The sequence below is a fragment of the Saccopteryx leptura genome, chromosome 10 (genome assembly GCF_036850995.1).
Source record: "Saccopteryx leptura isolate mSacLep1 chromosome 10, mSacLep1_pri_phased_curated, whole genome shotgun sequence".
NCBI lineage: Eukaryota > Metazoa > Chordata > Mammalia > Chiroptera > Emballonuridae > Saccopteryx > Saccopteryx leptura.
This window is the reverse complement of record NC_089512.1, coordinates 76,742,893-76,763,942: the sequence shown is the minus strand read 5'-3', so window position 1 is coordinate 76,763,942 and position 21,050 is coordinate 76,742,893. Positions and strand designations below refer to the sequence as shown.

The 21,050-nt window shown below is 40.4% G+C and overlaps 1 protein-coding gene across 5 annotated transcripts in view; it reads left to right on the top strand.

Moving 5' to 3' along the window:
* Positions 1-21,050, top strand: part of PTPRG (protein tyrosine phosphatase receptor type G) — a 908,944-nt gene that overhangs the window by 885,173 nt on the left and 2,721 nt on the right. For all 5 annotated transcript variants that reach the window (XM_066351766.1, XM_066351767.1, XM_066351768.1 and 2 more), the window contains 8 exons: positions 940-1,075; positions 1,592-1,738; positions 4,268-4,361; positions 5,236-5,312; positions 5,807-5,935; positions 9,036-9,182; positions 9,871-10,013; positions 20,818-20,953. In XM_066351766.1, the coding sequence (XP_066207863.1) occupies positions 940-1,075; positions 1,592-1,738; positions 4,268-4,361; positions 5,236-5,312; positions 5,807-5,935; positions 9,036-9,182; positions 9,871-10,013; positions 20,818-20,953 (1,009 nt within the window). The remainder of the gene's footprint in view (positions 1-939; positions 1,076-1,591; positions 1,739-4,267; positions 4,362-5,235; positions 5,313-5,806; positions 5,936-9,035; positions 9,183-9,870; positions 10,014-20,817; positions 20,954-21,050) is intronic.

Genomic DNA, 21,050 nt, shown 5'->3' with positions numbered 1-21,050 from the left:
AAAATAGCTCAGTTGCAGGCATGGTCCAAGATGGGCAGAGCATCAGCCCCAGACAGGGGTTGCTGAGTGGATCCTGGTCAGGGCACATATGGGAGTCTATCTCTCCTCCTCTCTCTTGGAAAAGAAGGAAAAAAATAGAAATATCTGTCAAAGGGCTTGCGTATCAGCAGACTTGTGTGAGATGGGGACCTGTTGGGGTGAGGAAGGAAGTCTGCCAGAAGGAGCTTGCTATTCAGTACTATGAAACTTAGATCTTCCTAATTTTATTTTTAGATTTGATTGATTTTAGAGAGAGAAACAGGAACATCAATCTGTTCCTGTGCGTGCTCCGACCAGGAATCAAACCGGCAACCTCTGGGCTTCAGGACACGGCTCTAACCAACTGAGTTATCTGGCCAAGACCTTAATTTTGTTTAAAAATAATAAAAAAATTAAATAAGAGGCCAAATTTTCCAGACATGACATTCTTATTTTCTTTAATAATCTCTCCGTGGATTATTAAAGAAAAGCACCCTTTTAAATAGGAACTTGCTCATGAGCAGACTGGGGGAACTGGGCAGAGGAGGGGCTGCTGGAAGGGTAACGGGCACTCTCAGAATCACTGGGTGAAGGGGAAGACTGGGCACTTGCCTAAGTAGCAAGGGAACTCCCTAGCAATGCCTCAGCAGCTGCGCTCTGGTGCGGGAGGGCTGCTGAGAAGGATACTCTATACATTTTCTTCAGCTCCCATGATATAATAAAGCAGTCTTTGCTCCCCACCAAAACTCGTGAAATGGGAATTATCCTAATTAAGTTTTTGGATGCTATCCAGAATGAACAACCTATGTAAGCAACAGAGTTATTTGTACACTCATTTAGCAATTGGGACTGTAATTTCTCCAATCCGCAGTCCAAGGCACAGTGAAGCCAGTGGTGCTAGTGTGTCCTCATCTCTTCCAGTGCTGGTGTGGGCAGGACAGGCACCTACATTGTGATAGACAGCATGCTGCAGCAGATCAAAGACAAAAGCACAGTCAATGTCCTGGGCTTCCTGAAGCACATCAGGACACAGCGAAACTACCTCGTCCAGACGGAGGTAAGAACTGGCTGCGGGTGGGCGTTCTCGCACTCAGCGAGGAGACATGCATTCTCTTAGGGCTTGAAAGAACTGACAGGTTTTATTAGAAGATATCCTGGGCGTGACACTCTTCTTTGGCTCACAGCTTTCCATTTCTGTATGGATCTTAAATTTGGATTTTTCAACAACTACACAAGCACTTATGTAGTCATACAGTTCAATCTAGGGCTGTGTTCAATACTATGGAGAGTGAAAAATAAATTTTTTTTTTCAGGTCATGTTGTTTGGCCTGCAAGATAATATACGTATATAGTATGTGAGAGAATGGTTCTAAAGCCCTTCACTGAACTCATATTTCTCCATTGCATGCTGCATTGAACATATTGTTTGGGGTGTGGCACGGAATATAGAACTACACTCACAGCTCTAAATGCTTGCAGGAATTCTCCGCGCCGTCCCTGTTAGGGAAAGAACTCATCAAAGGTAGATCTTATGGATGGGATAGAGGTGACTACTGTATACTGTACCTTTTAGGAGCAGTACATTTTCATCCATGATGCCTTGTTGGAAGCCATTCTTGGAAAGGAGACTGAAGTATCTTCAAGTCAACTGCATAGCTATGTGAACAGCATCCTCATACCAGGAGTAGGAGGCAAGACACGCCTGGAAAAGCAATTCAAGGTAGTGCTTGCATCAGGATCTTTGCTATAAAAAGCAAGGAAGTAAAGACATGCCCTAAGTTTGGGGGTTATGTCTTTTTCGCACGAACATACAGACTGAAATGGATTACTATTTATACTCCTCAAACATAATGAAAGAAATACATCGACCTCTGTCTGCATTGTTGGTTTCCACATAGATAGTGTGCTGCAGTATGTTCTTCTGAACAGTTTAGACCAGGGGTTGGGAACCTATGTCTCACAAGCCAGATGTGGCTCTTTTGATGGCTGCATCTGGCTCGCTGACAAATCTTTAAAAAAAAAAAATAATAAGGTTAAAAATATAAAACATTCTCATGTATTACATCCATTCATTTCCTACCGCTCATGTTCATGGTTGAGGGTGGCTGGAGCCAATCACAGCTGTCCTCCAGGACAACTCCAAATTTTTATTGGATAATGCCTAACGTACACAGGTCGTTGTATGGCTCTCACAGAATTACATTTTAAAATATGTGGCATTCATGGCTCTCTCAGTCAAAAAGGTTCCCGACCCCTGGTTTAGACCTTTTTCTGACCATACACATCAGCCTCTGGCCACAATGACAGTCCAAAAACTATCTTCTGTATTTTTTCTGAACTAATCTATCTTTTCCTAATTAAGAGTTGTTATTGTTGACATATTGTCCTTAAAAAGTGAAGCTATTTAAAAGACTATCTTAGCAGATAATTTAGAAAAGGGCTACTAAAGAATACTAGAGAAAAGTTCACTTTTCCTAAATGTCCTTTTTTTTTTCTTTTTCTTTTTTGGATGGGGCATGGAGAAGTTTAAAGGCAGTTAAGATTTATATGTAATTGACTGGAAGTAACAGTGAAAAAAGACTATCAGGACTGTTAAAGTAATAAGGATCAGAAAAGCTTATTAGCTCAGAGGGTTTATTGTAACTTTCAAATACTGTATCTTTAATCACTAAGTGCTTTCCTGTTTCTTAGTCTCTCAGTCTTGAATTTCTGTTTGTTTGGGTTTTTGTACATTGTTCTATCTGTAATACTTCATTTTGTGTCAGGGTGGAAAGAAAGATGAAATCTGTGTGGTAAAACTTTCCATAGACTCTGAAACCTTCATTTGAATCTCAAAGGAATAAATGAGACAGCCAAGCAAATTATAACAAGTGATACAAAGTGACAGAGTAATTTCACTGAGTTCAGTCTAACAATTTCACATTTCTAGCTCTCTTTTCATAACATTCAAATGACTCTAAAAACTATTTGAGATAACTAATAGTGGGGACTTTAAGATTCTTAAAAAATATCAAGTGCCGAGATTTCATAGATGCTGCCTTTTCTATTTCTGTAATATTTTACACATACTTTTTAAAAAATTCACTAAAGAAATCAGTTGATTCCTTTGGGAAGCAGGTAATTGGTCCTTTTACAGGTACTAACCACGTTAGAACTGAAGCAGAAGGGGAGAAAAAACACAAGATTCGAAAACTTGAAAACTACAACCAGGACCCTTGACATTAGTATGAAAGCATTTGGAGGTGACCATTTCCATATACTCTATTAAGGTGGACAAAATGTACACATATGCATATAAGAGTAACAAAGCAATTCAACCAATTTACATAATTACATAAAAGGTAGAATAACCAAGCTACTGAGCTAGTTATAACAGCTTTAGAACAATGTCAGTTCAACAGAAATTTGCTAAGAACTTAGCTCTTTAAGAAATATGATTAGCATCTGACCAGGTGGTGGCACAGTGGATAGAGCGTCAGACTGCGACACAGAGGATCCAGGCTTGAAACCCCGAAGACACTGGCTTGAGTGCAGGCTCATCTGGTTTGAGCAAAGCTCACCAGCTTGAACACAAGGTCGCTGGCTTGAGCAAGGGATCACTTGGTCTGCTGTAGCCCCCCAGTCAAGGCACATATGAGAAAGCAATCAATGAATAGCTAAGGTCCCACAATGAAGAATTGATGCTTCTCATCTCTCTCTTCCTGTTTGTCCTTATTTGTCCCTCTCTCCCTCTCTCTGTCCAAAAAAAAAAGAAAAAAGAAATATGATTAGCACTTACTACCATGAAGTAGTTTTTTTTTTTTTCTCATGTAGCTCTTGTGCTTGAGGAATTATGAGAAAACAGTTCACAAAAGCATTGACATCAATGGAAAACTCCACATTAATTCAGTAAATACCTTCTACTCTCAAAAAGAAGCCTGACCCCTGAGAGTGGAACTCAGTCAAGCATACAGCCAAGCTGATGAGAAGAACCACTAGTGAAACAGTGTTTCTCTGGGGCATGAAACTGTTTTTATCCTCAGTAGTCTGATTACTGGTATTTTTTCCAAGATCATCAAGCAGATGCTACCAATTGTTTATTGTTTTTTCCTACCTTTACTGACATATATTTGATATATAATATTGTATAAGTTCAAGGTGTACAAGATAATGATTTGATGTATGTATATATTGCAAAATGATTATCACAATGTTAGTATGTCCACAACTCTACATTTGAGTGAAGACTGAAATGTTGTTTTTCTTTCAGCTGGTGACACAGTGTAATGCAAAATACGTGGAATGCTTTAGTGCTCAGAAAGAGTGTAACAAAGAAAAGAACAGAAACTCTTCAGTGGTGCCATGTAAGATCTTAAAATCAGTTTGACTTGGCTGAGTGTGTTAGTATCTTTCCCCTTGGGTATTATGTATCATATAAAGAGGCAGCCACTGCCCCTGGAAAAGGACACCAAAGGCAGTTTGCTCAAACTAGGAGGGCTGTCTATCAGTGCCACTAGTTGCCGCATCTGCGTGACATGAAATCTAGTTTCTATTCACTTCAAAACTCAAGAATTAGGCTATTTTTACCATATCTTAACTAAGAAAAAAAAGTAAAGTCATTACCCATTATCACTGTGGCATTACTACTCTTTTAAAATTCAGATTCCCAGATTAACCTGTACAGTGGGAATTACATCATTAAAGTATTCTGGCTATTGAGATCAAAGCACTGTTGACAGATCATGACCTTTGTATAAATAACTCAGGACACAACAGAGGACACTGTGTGTGCTGCGGACACCAGCATGGGTGATCATTGGAGAGATTATCTCTACTGGAAAGGCCACTGTATTTTAAACCCTTCCTGAGGAGAAAGATATAGATCAGGGGATGGCAAAAGAGCAAAATGACATACAGTGGTACCATTGTAGTAATATCAAATTCAAGTACAATATATCTGAAACCCTCGGTCATCTCTGCATTAGTGAGCTGCTGTGAAAACCTTATCCACAGTAAAATTTTATTCCTACAATGCCTGTATCCTGGGAATGTGTAGCAAAATTTCATTTTACATTCTACCTGAGCTGACAACACTTTAGCTTGGTTAAAAATATAGATGAGTCTTAAAAAGGAAGGGGAGCTAGGGGGATACATTCTCACCAGGTGCATCTTAGGGAGCGCTGTTGGTTGTGTGTGTGTAATGGGCACATGTGGTGTTTTGTCTTTTCCATATGACAGCTGAGCGTGCCCGAGTGGGGCTTGCGCCGTTGCCTGGAATGAAAGGGACAGATTACATCAATGCTTCTTACATCATGGTGAGAGTCGGCAGTTAATTACAGATGAAGTCAATGAAATGAAAAGTGCTAAAGAGCATATACCACCTATGTGACTGATTTCATTTATCAAAGAATTCCTCAATGTGGAAATCCAAAATTATAGATATGTCTGTGTCTTGGAGCCTCTAACAAAAGACATCTAATCAGTGGGGGTACAAAAATGCTTAAATTAAGAAAAATGCTTGTTAGGGAATTAATTTTAACGTTCATTTCACCCATTTAGTCTTTGAATAAATGTTGAAATCACTTAAGTAAAAACAGCAGGGGTAACTAGAAGTGAATTGTTCACGGAAAGAATTGTCTAGATGTGTTAGTGGAAGTGCATCTAAAAATTAGCCAAATGCACTGAATGCGTTTTTCAATTATTTCAGTACGGTCGAAACAATGCTATCTTATTTCAGAAATATGTTTTACTACTGCATAGTCAGAATAAAACACTCATAATCACTGATCTTTCATCTTCCTAACTGAAGGGCTACTATAGGAGCAATGAATTTATTATAACCCAGCATCCTTTGCCACATACTACGAAAGATTTCTGGCGAATGATTTGGGATCATAACGCACAGATCATTGTCATGCTGCCGGACAGCCAGAGCCTGGTGAGTGAAGCACATCTGCTCTATATTCAATATTAATGAGCCGGTAGGGCCGCCAGCATCAATTCCTTGGATACATAGTGCCTGTAGCTGCTAGGGAGAGAAGTCAGACCACTTGTCTCCCTTACAGCCTCCCAGTGACTCGCCTTCCTTCCGTTGCTTGACTCCATGCTGGTGACATCACCCCACAGGCATAGTAAACATGGCAAAACAGTGTCAGTAAAACTGGGTAAAGAAGGGTCCTTTCACTAACTCATTAACGTATAATCGTAACCCAGCCTGTAAGTTGCTATGTGTCACTTTTCAAAAATAAAAGTAATAGCAGCTAACATTTGAGAATGTAACTGTTTATTACTTTATATGTATTAACTCTATTTCCCTTCACAGTTTTATGACAAAGGTGTTACTATCATCAAAGCTGGGAAAACAGGGAAGTAACTTGGCCAAGGGCATACATGAATAGTTAGGATTTAAACCTGAGTCACCTGGTTCCTGATGCTTTTCCTCATGCTTTTAACATTTTTGCTATACATGTCCCACCCATACTATTGGAATGTTTCCCAGCCACCACCCCCCAAAACTGTATCAAAAGTAATAACAACATTACTTTTCCCCTTGCCATAGGTAAGTCCATCACAGGGAAGGAGCTTAGGAAAGGCTATTTTGTTCCGACTTAAAGGTGTTTTTTGAACTTTACTAAGCTATGACTTCTTTCTCCTCCCTTAAGTCCTCCTCTATTGAGCTCTCTAAACCATATAGGAGAAGGGTCAACAAGTTTATAAAAATAAGCTTAAATGTTTGTGCTTAGATCTCTGAAGTTTCAGAATTAGTTGGGTTCAAAAGTTACTGTAAGGACATGTAAGCACATGAAGTAAAAAACAAAAACACAATGAGGATCTGTGTCCACGAGTGTCGGATTAGTGAGTTTTTAATCGGGAGCAAACGGCGTGTGATTGAATGCCTCATATTGGGGACGCGCCTTTGACTGTACCCAGGCCACAGTGCAGCGTCTCACCCCCTCTCCAGAACTGCCTCTGCAGGACAGAGTGGCAGCAAAGTTAAGAATCTGAAGCTCAAGACTGGTGTAAATTTTCAAGGTAGCTGGCAGTAGGGGTCTCGTCTGTTGGCATGTGGTTTGGAGGCTTTTAGGGTTGTTAAAACATTCATTTATTGGATAAGTTAGTATTTTGTTATTGTCACTTTCCAGGGGACAGTCACCAATAGCCTCTGCCCACAGGCTCATGTGTGGAGAGTTTGGGGGGAGACTAGACCACAGAAGCGGGTCCATGGTCTGCGACAGTGAGGACACAGGCGCTGCCTTGGACCCGCCACCACAGTGTCCCCGAGGCCGGGGGGCTGGGGAGTCACTGTCTGTGCTTTCAGCTCCAGGGGCAAAGTCAGGGTTATTTATTGTAATGTTTCCTAAAAATTTCTCCGGATTCCTCTGTTTCATTTATTGCTTATTACCGCTATAACTTTATAAGACTACGATTCTGTGCATGTTCCAAAAGCCACTGGTCCCTAATTCAGAAAACACTGTTAGAGATGCCTGGGCATCTTTGACCTATAGAAATGAATTTGTCAGCAAAATAAGCACAAGACCAGACTGCCTACTGCATGAAGAAGCAACATTTATTTTTCTCAGTCTTTCAAGATGATCAGTTCCCTAGTTTACTACCTGTATTCAGAAGTTTTTCTCTGCCTTTCCTTCCACCATAATAAGTCCCTTTGGTAGTGTTTAGACCAACTTGGTAATTTATTATTCATGTTATCATCACCAAAGTTCTTTGAGGTTGGTAGTTTTATTATACCCACTTTGCAGCTATGGAATTGAAGGCTTAGGTAGATTAATGTATTCAGGATCGCCTCCAACCCTAAATCCCATGTTAGTCTGTGTGTATTGGTTACATTTAGTGGCCTTGTCTGTCATTACATTGTATTTAATATCTGTTAAAAGGGCTCTACACTTTCATCTCCTTGGACAAAATGAATTGAGACATGTGACAGTTACAGACTTCTTTGTATAACCTAAACCCAATTGCTAATCTGCTTCCCCTTATGCTGAGCTTTAAAAATAAAAATGTACTTGGCAATAATCTGTACTGAAACTTGAAAGGGTGATAAGTCTTATTGGACTGTTGGCTCATTTCTAATGCAACATTGTAAGATTAAACAAAACCCTCTTTGTTTTGAACACTATTCAGAATTATTTCTGACTTCACTAGTAGTATCTAAGCATCTTCAGGAAAATGCCCATAGAAACTTCTAAATTATAGGCAAACTGTATTTTGAACTGATCAGAAAAGGGGAAGGAGGGATTCTTGTCAGTTGTATTTCTCAGTGTCTCCAACCTATGCAAAGATGAACCCTTTTTAGGCCTCCATAGTTTAAGGATAGAATTCAGGTACCAAACTTAAAAGACTTTCTGTTATCCCCTTCTGAAACCTAACGTTGACATACTAACTTTTCTTTTAAAGGACACCTTGTACTTACAGCCAACTTGCTTATTGATGTACAGCCTCTTTCCCAAAAAGTTCTATCCCTTAACATTTGTTAGTAGTGTGAGTTTTAGACAACTACAGACCTCTCTGAGCTTTGGTGTTCTCACCTGTAAAAGCAGATGATAAAATCCCTTACCTCACTAGTACATTGTAAAAATTTAAATAAGACAGCTAATGTTATGAAAGTTCTTTGCAAAATGCTAATCAACTGTAAAACTGTTACTAACATATTCCATAGGACATAACAATCATTATGTCTGTGTTGCTTGCACAGTTGTGAATAATAGGTTAAAACGAACCGACCGAAGTCCCGTCTCCTTTCTCGTGGCCGTTTTACTGCAGAGTGCTTCTCATCTAGGGTACTGCATCTCCTCTAGATGCATTGTAGTTGTTACAGTGACATAGGTGAGAAGTGCTAGAAAATGGTTATTATCACGTATGTGCCAATGAACTCAGCATGATTAAGTGGGGTTGTGATTCAGTGAATCAAACCTAAAACACAACTTGAGAAGTATGGAAAACATAAGAAATCATTTTACAAGAAAATTCATGAACCAATGTTTGATAAGACTGCAGAGGGTTTTTTGTTGTTGTTCCTATAGGCAGAAGATGAGTTTGTTTACTGGCCAAGTCGAGAAGAATCCATGAACTGTGAGGCTTTTACCGTCACCCTGATCAGCAAAGACAGACTGTGCCTCTCTAATGAAGAACAAATTATCATCCATGACTTTATCCTGGAAGCTACCCAGGTAACCTAAAGCTCACTTCCTGAGTGCAGCCATAGGTCGGCCCTGGCACATCCTGAGGAATACTGAAGTAGGTCACCACCCCTCAAGGCAGGACCAAGCATTTGAGGACATTTTCAATATGTACACTTTTCATTTTCTCTTCCTTCAAATATCTGCTTTCCCAGCTGGATAGATGAACTGTAACCAGTTCCTCTGATTGAGCACACATGCAAATAGGTCAGTTAACATAATTATAAGAATAGTACAGTAGAGCTCAGTATCTTCTTTGCCATCAGAAATGTAAACCTGGCCATGTGTTGCAGAGATGATAAGACACTGTTTGTTACACAGCATTGTGAGGAGTAATAAGTGCCTTCTTATGGGGTAGGTAAGAGGGAGCTAGCTTGCTTCTATTAGTCACTGAAATGATCTCCTCGCCCCTTTCTTTTTTCTTTCTGTAATTTTAAAGATAGGAAGAATTTTCACTTGAAATTTTTGCCTGAACAAAATAGGATTCTACTGTCACCCTGTCTGAGCTGCTGGTGTTGATGGCAGGCAGACCTTCCCAGCGCTTCCCTGCTCGTCAGCTGCACGTCTGTCGGTCGGGCGGGCTTGCTTCAGTTACCTTAAGATGGGCTTTCTCAGGAGCGGAGCGAGGTGTAGCTTTTAGATTACAAAGTGAAATAAACTCTTGTTGTCTTGGTTGTAGGATGACTATGTCCTAGAAGTTCGACACTTTCAGTGTCCCAAATGGCCTAACCCAGATGCCCCCATAAGCAGTACCTTTGAACTTATCAACGTCATCAAGGAAGAGGCCTTGACCAGGGATGGCCCCACCATTGTTCATGATGAGTATGTATCTGCCTTTTCCTGTCGCATTGCTGTGGCAGCAGAAAGGGGAGACAGGTTTTAGAGCCCTGCTCCTTCTCTCAGCTTGGGACAGTTCTGTCGTTTCTGACGAGTACCTGTGCAAGGTGTTTATGGTTCTAGCTGCATTTTAGTTGTTGAAGCCTTCCATGCTTCCGGGTCATATGCTCTAAGAAGGGTGAGAGGGCCGTGTCTTCGCCTAGAAGAGTAGGTTTGCATGCTTTCCAAGGTTTTATGTTTCAATCACACACATTAATCAGTTAAATTATTATTTACATTGATTAAATAGCTGCATTTATTTTAATGCTCCTACACTGAATTTTAGCAAATACTTATTGTGGAAGAAAGCTTTTTAAATATGGTTTAGTTGATCAGTAGTAAAAAAAGTTGAACTATGAGAGTTTACCATGTATCTTGAAGTTTGGAGTACTGTCTTTGGGGTTTAAAGGTAAAGAATACACATCAGTGGTTCTCAACCTTTCTAATGCCGTGACCCTGCAATACAGTTCCTCATGTTGCAGTGACCCCAAACCAAAAAATAATTTTGGTGGCTACTTCATAACTGTAATTTTGCTACAGTTATGATTCGGAATGTAAATACCTGATATGCATTATGTATTTTCCGATGGCTTTAGGCGACCCCGCCGGGGTCGCGACCCACAGGTTGAGAACCGTTGATATACATCTCAAAGAGAACAAGTTGCTCCTGTCCCAAGGATTCTAAGGTCCAAATAGTGTTCAAACCCAGCGCCTTCCACTTAACAAGAGGGGAAGGGTCATAGACAGACCTTATGCGATATGGATTTTTGAAGTCAAACTCCACAGCTGGAATCAGCCTGCAAGTCAGTTGTATAGAACCTCACAAACCTTGGCCAGCATGGCACCTGCTGTGCGTCCTCATCTCTGGGTTAGTTCCAAGGCAGCTAGCACCCTGGGCCAGCGGATTCCCAGCGTACCCATCATGTTCATTAAATTACCAACTATTTTAACAGCATAGGTATTCATAAGTTTGAAGGTGAAGCTTACTGGGTCTTTTTTCCTTGAACTAATGATGTAATAGAAAGTGCACAAAAATTTCCAGCCCGGGTCAGCACCTTTACCTCAAATCTGTAGTTCTCTTCTGTTTGAAGTAAGCATATTACTGGCTGCCTCCAGAGAGTTCTGTGGTCTTTCTTAGGAAATAGTGACTATTTCACAATGTTGGCCTGACTTAGAAGAGCATTATAGTCAAAGCTTTATTTAAATAGTTAGCACACAAGTAGGGTCCCTAGAAACATGGAAAGCACCAGTGGGGTATGAATAGCACACAGCCAGCCTCAGAGCAACGGGGCAGGTGCTGCTGGCTGTGCCACTTTAGGGCAGGCAGTCAGCATAAATCATAGATTTAGAGCTGTTTTTAGGAGGCCTTTCCCCCAACTAAAATGAATCAGATTTTAAAATTATTTCTGGGATTTACCATCTCCTGTCAATTCAGGCCAAATCCTAATGTTGGTGCCCAAGTTCTATGATCATTTTGGCTATTAAGATAGTGCTCCAAGGAATTTTGTCCCAAAGTCAGTAATGTAGTTAATCTTATATTTCATAGTAAGAAAAAAACACCACCACCTAGTTAAACTATTTTAACAGAACTGTTCATTTCATTTCTCTCTATTCAGCTTTGGGGTATATTTGTCCTACTCAGTATTTTTATTTTATGCCACATGCTAAATATGTCACCTTTGGAATTCTTAGGCCCAAGTAATATAAGAAAATTAACCTACACTAGTAGGTCTATGAATATATTAGGTGAACTGGATTAAAACCACCTAAAGAAATGTGTTCATTCATGTATCCATCTACCATCATTAAGAGATAAGTGATTCCATAGATGTTATTTTTCCATAGTACTCAAGAACAACTTTAAAATTTTTAAAGTTGCTAGTTCTAGTATAATTCCCTGTATGCCAGTTTCCTCTTACCTATTTTTTGTACCTATAAATATCCTTTCATGATAGGCTATAAACACCTCATATTTGCTTGTCTAAAACCAAACTCACCATCTTCCAGCCTGCCTCCACCCACAAGCCTGGTTGATGCTACTCATTCTTTCAGTGCACTTTTCAAATTCTTTTCCAGTCTGGTCTGTTTACTTTCCCAGCTATCATCCCAACCCCCTGAAGTACCTCCTGCAGGCCATGTTTCCTGGCAAACACCATCTCTTCTGAGTGCCCTTGCATTCAACACATAGTTCAAAAGTTGCTGTCTTAGAAACTGTGTCTAACTCATTTCAGAGGCAGTCACTGAAATCATTCATCAACATCATATCCTTACCGGTGCCATTCCTGTTGATCATATATTGTAATAATTTGTGTCCATGACAGTCACCCCACGTTGTTGAGACCAACAGGGGTACCATGACTCATCATAGTCTCCATAGGGTGAAGGGTGCTGTGAAGAATTTCTGATGACCTACCAAGTTTTAAGGCTGTGTACCCTTATGTGAACTTTCCCCAGAGAGCTCTGCATCTCGGTTTTGGTCATGTTTGTCATTTTGCCTGCTGAAGTTCATCTGTGAACTATAAAGCCAATTTGCAAAGTTTTTTTAAGCTTAAAAGTAGAAGTGAGCAGACTTGGAAAGAAGGCCTGACTCTTAGTGCACAAACTTCGTGATAGCTGTTCAGTCTTCAGAGTCCTCAGCTGCGTACCAGGTAGATGTTTTTAGATAAATATAAGGATAAAACCTCACCAGAAAGTAAACTGACTCTGTTATTTACAGCATTTTATATTCATCTGTTTAAGACAGTTCTGTTCAGAGGCTGGTCTGTAGCATACTGTGGTTTTTGTAAAACAGAGCCTGTGTTTCTCTAGAAGTTCGGGAGATAGGCCTGGGTCTCACAGGCTTGTGACACAATAGATCAGAACTTCCCTTGCAGAACCAAGAACAGCTCCCTGTACAAAGAGTTCCTGTTATTCACTCTGGAGATACAGCTGTCACCCTATCTGATGTCATATAGGTAAATTTCATTGAATAGTTCTTAAAGTGTGATCTTAGGACGCCTGGTCAGAGGATGTGGGGAAGGCAGTCTTTAAGGTCCTTCCAGGTGATCCAAGGGGTCAAAACTGTTTTCATAATGCAAAGCTACTCTCGGCCATGTTCCCTCCCTGTCACGGGTGCACAGTCCAGAGCTGCGTGGCACAGGGTGGCATCCTCACCCTGCTGGCTAGTGGGATGTGTATGTGCATGGTTTTGTGTTTCAGCATTTTTCTCAGTTCTAACTTCTGATAGAGTAAATGTTGATATAACAAATCAGAAAAAAGCTTTTTGGGGGTTTCCAGTAACTTATTTTAATTTCATCCTGAGATAGTGTATAGATGCAGAAATGTATGGAGTGCCTTCCCTACCAGCTACTGCAAAGACACTCATTCATCACTACCTCATTTAATCCTCACATCTACCCCACTATGACAGTGATTTTAAGATCCCTACATCACGGGGCCTGTGTGCTCATATAGGTAGTGTCAGAGCCAGGACCAGCTCCATAATTGTGGGGTCCAGGGTAAAATGAAAATACAGGAACATCCAAAAATTATTAATAATTTCCAATTGACAAGAGCAGAGCATTAAACTTAAGTTCAAGCCTCTTCTGAGTAGGGGATCCATCAATGCAGCCCCATCCCACACTGAGGGCTGGAAGCTGGCCTGTGGACTCCATAGCTAACTGCTGGTTTTCCCAGCAGTCACTCCTACACTCTTCTCTATCATTTTTTTTTTCTGAAGCTGGAAACGGGGAGAGACAGACAGACTCCCGCATGCGCCCAACCGAGATCCACCCGGCGCGCCCACCAGGGGCAACGCTCTGCCCACCACGGGGCGATGCTCTGCCCCTCCGGGGCGTCGCTCTGCCGCGACCAGAGCCACTCTAGCGCCTGGGGCAGAGGCTAAGGAGCCATCCCCAGCGCCCGGGCCATCTTTGCTCCAATGGAGCCTTGGCTGCAGGAGGGGAAGAGAGAGACAGAGAGGAAGGAGGGGGGGGGTGGAGAAGCAAATGGGTGCTTCTCCTATGTGCCCTGGCCGGGAATCGAACCCGGGTCCCCCGCACGCCAGGCCGACACTCTACTGCTGAGCCAACCGACCAGGGCCGTCTGTCATTTTTTCAGTGTATGGGGTTGCTTTCTACTTTATTTTCTAAGTCACATAGAGTGTTTTAATTTCTTCAAGTCCTGTGGAAGGCTTTCATATTGCTGTTTCCCCCCAGGATTGATATATATGCAGGCTGTAACTGTTTTTCTTCTTACCCTCTGATTTCTAAAGGAGGCTTCACTTGCTTCACAGTGACAGGACTCTGGATTGCATTTCTTGATTGTCATTTTTAAAACATATTAAAAGTACAATTGTAACACCTGACCTGTGGTGGCGTGGTGGATAAAGCATCAACCTGGAATGCTGAGGTCTCCGGTTTGAAACCTTGGGCTTGCCTGGTCAAGACACATATGGGAGTTGATGCTTCCTGCTCCTCCCCCCCCCTCCCTTCTCTATCTCTTCTCTCTAAAATGAATAAATAAAAACATTTTTTAAAAGTACAGCTATAATAATTGTGAGTAGTTAAAAAGAAGAGTAAAAAATGATTAAATGGCATATAGATTTTATGCATACTGACTATACAAGGAACCCCAGTGTGTTTTAAGATGTATAGTCAGGACACTTAAAAACACTGCATTGGTAACTCAAAGTGCTTTCATTTCTTTTCTGATTTCGTTGTGGCATAGACAGGGAAAGATGAAAACATGTTCGTTTTTTCTTAACAGCACTAGTTAACAAGCATTGCTTTGAGGAAGTGGCAAAAAAACTACCAAAGCCAGTGAATGTATATACTATTCTTATTTCATCTAGCTTATAACTTATTTGTTTCACATTTTTACCAGGTTCTGTCTTTTTTTTTTTTTTTTTTTTGTATTTTTCTAAAGTGAGAAGCGGGGAGGCAGCGAGACAGACTCCTGCATGCGCTCAATTGGGTTCCACCTGGCATGCCCAGTAGGGGGTGTTGCTCTGCTGCAATCAGAGCCATTCTAGCACCTGAGGCGGAGGCCATGGATCCCCCTTCAGCACCCGGGCCCACTTTGCTCCAATGGAGCCTTGACTGTAGGAGGGGAAGAGAGAGAAAAGAGAGGGGGAAGGGTGGAGAAGCAGATGGACACTTCTCCTGTATGCCCTGGCCAGAAATCTAACCTGGGACTTCCACATGCTGGACCGATGCTCTACTGCTGAGCCAACCAGCCAGGGCCAAGGCTCTGTCATTTTAAATGCAGATCTATGAAACTTGACAAACATCCTTTAATCCTATTTAATTCCTAACCTGCTAAAAAAGTGTGGCCTTTCTTTTTTAAGCTTTACTCTTTCATATTAATACTATGCTTGTAGCAGACGCAGTTGATTAATTTGACTTAGTTTTTAGTCAAGTTTAACGTCTCCTTGTGTAGGTACTTCCTTTTCATCTAAGTTCTGATTTAAGAGTGACTAAATATAGGAAAGCCTACCTAAGGAAAGACCAGAGTAATCCCACATGGAGGACATACTGCCTAATAAAATACAAAATACCTAACTTGTCTATCTGAATGGCTATGAATAGCATTAAGAATAAGTTATGGGGAGAGGCCTGAGTCTAACGGCTTCACTAGAACAGACTAGCAAAGGCTAAATTCTCCCCTCATGTAAAACTGTACCTTGCCAAAATGAAAAGCTAAACTCAGTTCAACTTAGCATCTGAAGACAAAGCAATAATAGTAAGATTTTAAACTGTTCTCAGAGGTCAAAAGAAACACTGTGTGAAGTAAGTTTAAACTGTGTATTGTGTGTCAAGAACAACTTAGAGCCTAAGAAGAAAGAAATAAGAGATGTGCTAGAGTAGTAGAATGGATGAAACTGAAATCAAACTGGGATGTGGAAGCTCGATACAGAAGTTTTAATATATGTCACAGAGGTAATCCTGTGGAGAGATTAAAGAGGAAAAAATGGCTGAGATCGAGAACTGAATAAAAAAAATTCGTAAATTTAATGATCAGGATACATTGGAACAGTAACATTCGGAGAGACTGAATATCCTGATTAACTCAGCTGATCTAACAGTGATATGTAAGATGGGCTAGAAAGGTACAGATATTTGGAAATGAGTGTACAAGTGAAAAACAAAAAAATATATATGAAGCACTAAAAACAATATAAAATGTAGAGACAGCCAAATCTATATAAATAGATTTATAGTACATTTTTAACTCTCGATCATAAGCATAATAAACGATACTTTCTGAACATATGGTAGATGTGCTGGTGTCTGTTCTGAGCTATTCACATTTATCAGCTCCAATACAGTCTCTGGTCACGAGCTATAAGACTTTGGCCAGAACATGCCTTCTTCCTTCAACCTCAAAATGAGAATAACAATAATACCTATACTATAGGTTACTGTGAAGATGAAGTTGATGCATCTTCTATTATCTTTTAAGTAATATAACTAAATGAGAGTCTAGCAACATAGTAAGAACATACCACACATTAATGATTACTAAGAACTAAATAAAAGGATGAGTTCTCAAAACTATGAAGGCCCACCAAGTTCTGACAGGCTGCATTTGAACTAATAACACACAGAACAGATTTAATATTAACTTAATTAAAAATAAAAATGGCTAGCACCAAAATGGAAACATATAGGCCAATCGTACTTATTAGAATATGTATACAGAAATCTAAATACTGTCAAATAAAACTTTGTGTGGTATATTAAAAGAATTATACATCATGTAAAAGTAAGGTTGGTCCTGGGATGTAGAGCTGGTTAAACATTACTAACAACCTCTCAGTGAATTCAGAACATTTATTAAAGGTATTTCTAAAAAAGCAATAGACGTTGAAAAGCATAAAGTGACACCCATTCAAAACCCTCCTTCCCCAAAGAAAACACACTCAGCAGACTAAAAGTATAAGGCATCCTCTTTAACTTGATCAATGTTATTCATCAGAAGCCTATATAACATTTTTATTAAATATTAAGAACTTAGCCCTGGCCAGTTGGCTCAGCAGTAGAACGTCGGCCAGACATGTGGATGCCTGGGTATGATTCCCAGTCAAGGCACACAGGAGAAGTGCCCATCTGCTTCTCTACCCCTCCCCCTCTTTTCTCTCTCTTTCCCCTCCTGCAGCCATGGCTTTATTGGAGCAAGTTGGCCCCAGGTTGCTAAGCAATGGAGCAGTGCCCCCTAGTGGGCTTGCCAGGTGGATCCCAGTCAGGGCACATGTGGGAGTCTGTCTCTGCCTCCCGACCTCTCATTGAATTAAAAAAAAAATTTAGAAGCTTTATTATTAAAGAATACAACATGATACATCCCTGTAGTGCTTGAATACAGAATTACTGAGGTCCTAGCCAACACAGCAAAAGCAAAAGATTTAAGAAGTATAGAAGTTGAAAAGAGGCAAAACTGACATTGGCAGATAAAGATGTAGCCAACTTCCTAAAGAAAGAATTTATTAGAACTTAAAACAAGTTCTGTGTGGCTGGATACAAGTGCACCATGTGAAAATGAACTATCAGCTGAAACCAAACAGAAAAGGTCATGAGTCCATTCTTAGTAACAAACTCTGAAGTACCTAGGAATTAACCTAAAATGACATTAGCCAAGACTAATCAGGAACTATAAAACCTAATTGGAAGCCATAAAAGACCTAAATAAATGGAGAAAAAAAAGATCATGTTCATGAACAGAAAAACTAAAAAAGATGTTAATCTCCTCAGATACATAAATATATTCCATGCCACCTGCCCAAGATCATAACAAAATGTCTTATCTACCTTGACAATCCAGTTTCAAAATTAATATGAAATGTAATGGGATGGGATAGAAAGGTACAGATAGTTGGAAATGATTGTATACAAGTAAAAAACATTTTTGAAGCACTAAAAACAATATGAAGTAAATGTAGAGACAGCCAAATCTAGCATGGAATGTTGCTTGATCAGATATCAAGACTTAACTAAAAATCTATGCAAATTAAAACAAATGTAGAAGAATTTAAAAATGGACAAATGGATGGAAGGGTGGAATGGAACTCAGAAACAGGCCAGTGTATGTGAGAATTTAGTATACGATAAAAGGCAGTTCAAATTCATGAGAAAATGAGACAATAAAAAATGCTGAAGTAATTAGTTACGCATTGCAAAAATAACTAAAATCAGACCCTACCTTATACCAAAACCAGAATAAAACTCAGATGAGTTCATTAAATGTAAAAAATAAAATTAGAGCAACGTAAAATACTGTGCTAGAGAAAGCATTCTCAGCAAGATCCCTAAAAGCCAAAAAATGAGAAATTGATAAGCTTGTCACATGTAAGCTATATTTCAGCACAACAAAAAGAACCATAATGTGAAAACAAAGTAGAAATGGGGGGGGGGGATGCAACACATGCCATAGATACTATAACTCCTATTAATCCATTTAAAAGAGACAAACCTAATAAAAATGGCCAAAGGATATTAATAGGCAGTTTCAGAAGAGGAAATACAGATGATCAATAAGCAAAAAGATATCAACTTCTCTGATAATCAAGGAATGCAAATGAAAACAACAGTAAGATACAGTTTTTCACTTACCAGACTAGCAAAAGCATTTAACTTTAAAATGATGAGGAAAAACAGTTCCTCATGGGAGGGATATGAACAGTTAACAACCACTTGGCAGAGAAATATGACAGTTACCTTTAAAATTAAAAATAATGTGCACGAAATACATACCTAGCTCTTCTACACATTGTGCACAAGATATGTACAAAACCTACCGTCAAAACTAAAAACAAGCCCTGACTGGTTGACTCAGTGGTAGAACGTCAGCCGGGCGTGTGGAAGTCCTGGGTTTGATTCCTGGCCAGGGCACACAGGAGAAGCAACCATCTGCTTCTCCACCCTTTCCCCTCTCTTTTCTCTCTCTTCCCCTCCTACAGCCAAGGTTTCATTAGAGCAAACTTGGCATAGATGCTGAGGATGGCTCCATAGCCTCTGCCTCAGGCGCTAGAATGGCTCCAGTTGCAACCAGCAACACCCCAGATGGGCAGAGCATCACCTCTTAGTGGGCATGCCAGGTGGTTCCTGGTCAGGCGCATGTGGGAGTCTGTCTCTCTACCTCCCCACTTCTCACTTCAGAAAAATACACACAAACACACACACACACACACAAACACCTAAAAACAATGTGCACAAGATACATACCTAGGTCTTCTACTACACAATGTGCACAAGATACGTACAAAACCTACCGTCATCCATACAGAAATGAGTGAGTCCGGTGTGCCTGCAGCACATGAAGTAGTGAGCTGGACAGAAATGCACTGATACCTACATCTCGGGCTGCATCTACAATTAAAACAGTTTTTATCTTTAGATAGTTGACCTCTAAAATTAATGTGGTGGTTAGGGGGACATGGGTCTTATTTGTATTAATGATGTCAAACATCTGTCTGACCTGTGGTGACGCAGTGGATACAGTGTCAGTTTGGAATGCTGAGGTTGCCAGTTCAAATCCCTGAGTTTACTTGGTCAAGCACATGCGAGAAGCAACTATGACTTGATACTTCCTGCTCCCCCTTTTCTCTTTCTCCTCTAAAATCAATAAGTATTTTAAAAATCTGTAATGTTTTAATTTCATGTAAGAATAATTCAGAAACTGCATATTTAATAGTTTTTAGCAGAACAGTAGGCGCAGGCACCTAAGTTCCAGTCTCATTTCTACCAAAACCACCACTTTGAATGATTTAATTTAATCCCTCTGTTTTCTCATCAGTAACAGGAACTAGGTGCCTTCACAGGTTCCTATAGAAACAGAGGAGCCAGCCTGGCCTGATGAAAAAGCAAAAAGAACTATATTTTTCCAAGAATTTTATAGAAGGTACCCTCCATTAGAAGTTCCACTTCAGTGCCAAAAATAATTATTTAATGTGGAACTCATTTTGAGATTTCTCTGACTGCATTTGAGCAATATATTTCTATTTTTATTCACATTTTTTAAGTTCAGTTTAGCTGTTCGGGATTTGTTTTGGAGCTTTTCACTTTTCTACATGTTCAACAGTTAAGCTTCTCATTATTTTTCCTATGATATCATCTTACTTGGCCCAACATCAGATCTTCTCCCTCCCAAGTCTAGTTTGAGCCTCCCATTTCATATTAAATATCAAACCAAATAGTTGATAAAATCAGTTTGGGAGAGTTCACATTCATGAAAAAATGTCACCTTCACCTGGAAATTTAGACTCTAAATCTCTTCCCCTGTCCAGTATTTCATTCATTTCTATGTCTGGAATAAGTGTCAATACAGCCTACTTAGCTTTTTTTTTTTTTTCTTTTGTATTTTTCTGAAGTTGGAAACGGGGAGGCAGTCAGACAGACTCCCGCTTGCACCCGACTGGGATCCACCCGGCATGCCCACCAGGGGGCGATGCTCTGTTGCAACCAGAGCCATTCTAGCACCTGAGGCAGAGGCCACAGAGCCATCCTCAGTGCCCAGGCCAACTTTGCTCCAATGGAGCCTTGGCTGCAGGAAGGGAAGAGAGAGACAGAGAAGAAGGAGAGGGGGAGGGGTGGAGAAGCAGATGGGTGCTTCTGTGTGCCCTGGCCAGGAATCAAACCCGGGACTCCTGCATGCTAAGCCGACATTCTACCACTGAGCCAACTGGCCAGGGCCCAGTCTACTTAGCTTTTGTGAAACTATGTGAGGGTAATAATTCTCGTCCCTTAGTAAATCTGAAATAACATTTTCTACCCCCAAGGTATGGAGCAGTTTCAGCAGGAATGTTGTGTGCCCTCACCACCCTGTCCCAGCAACTAGAAAATGAAAATGCCGTGGATGTTTTCCAGGTTGCAAAAATGATCAATCTCATGAGGCCTGGAGTATTTACGGACATTGTAAGTACTCTGCTTACTTAGGAATCCTGGACAGCATCAGTTAGAACTCAGGCTCATGCTTTAGAGCAGTGGTACTCAGCTGGGCATGATTTTGCCC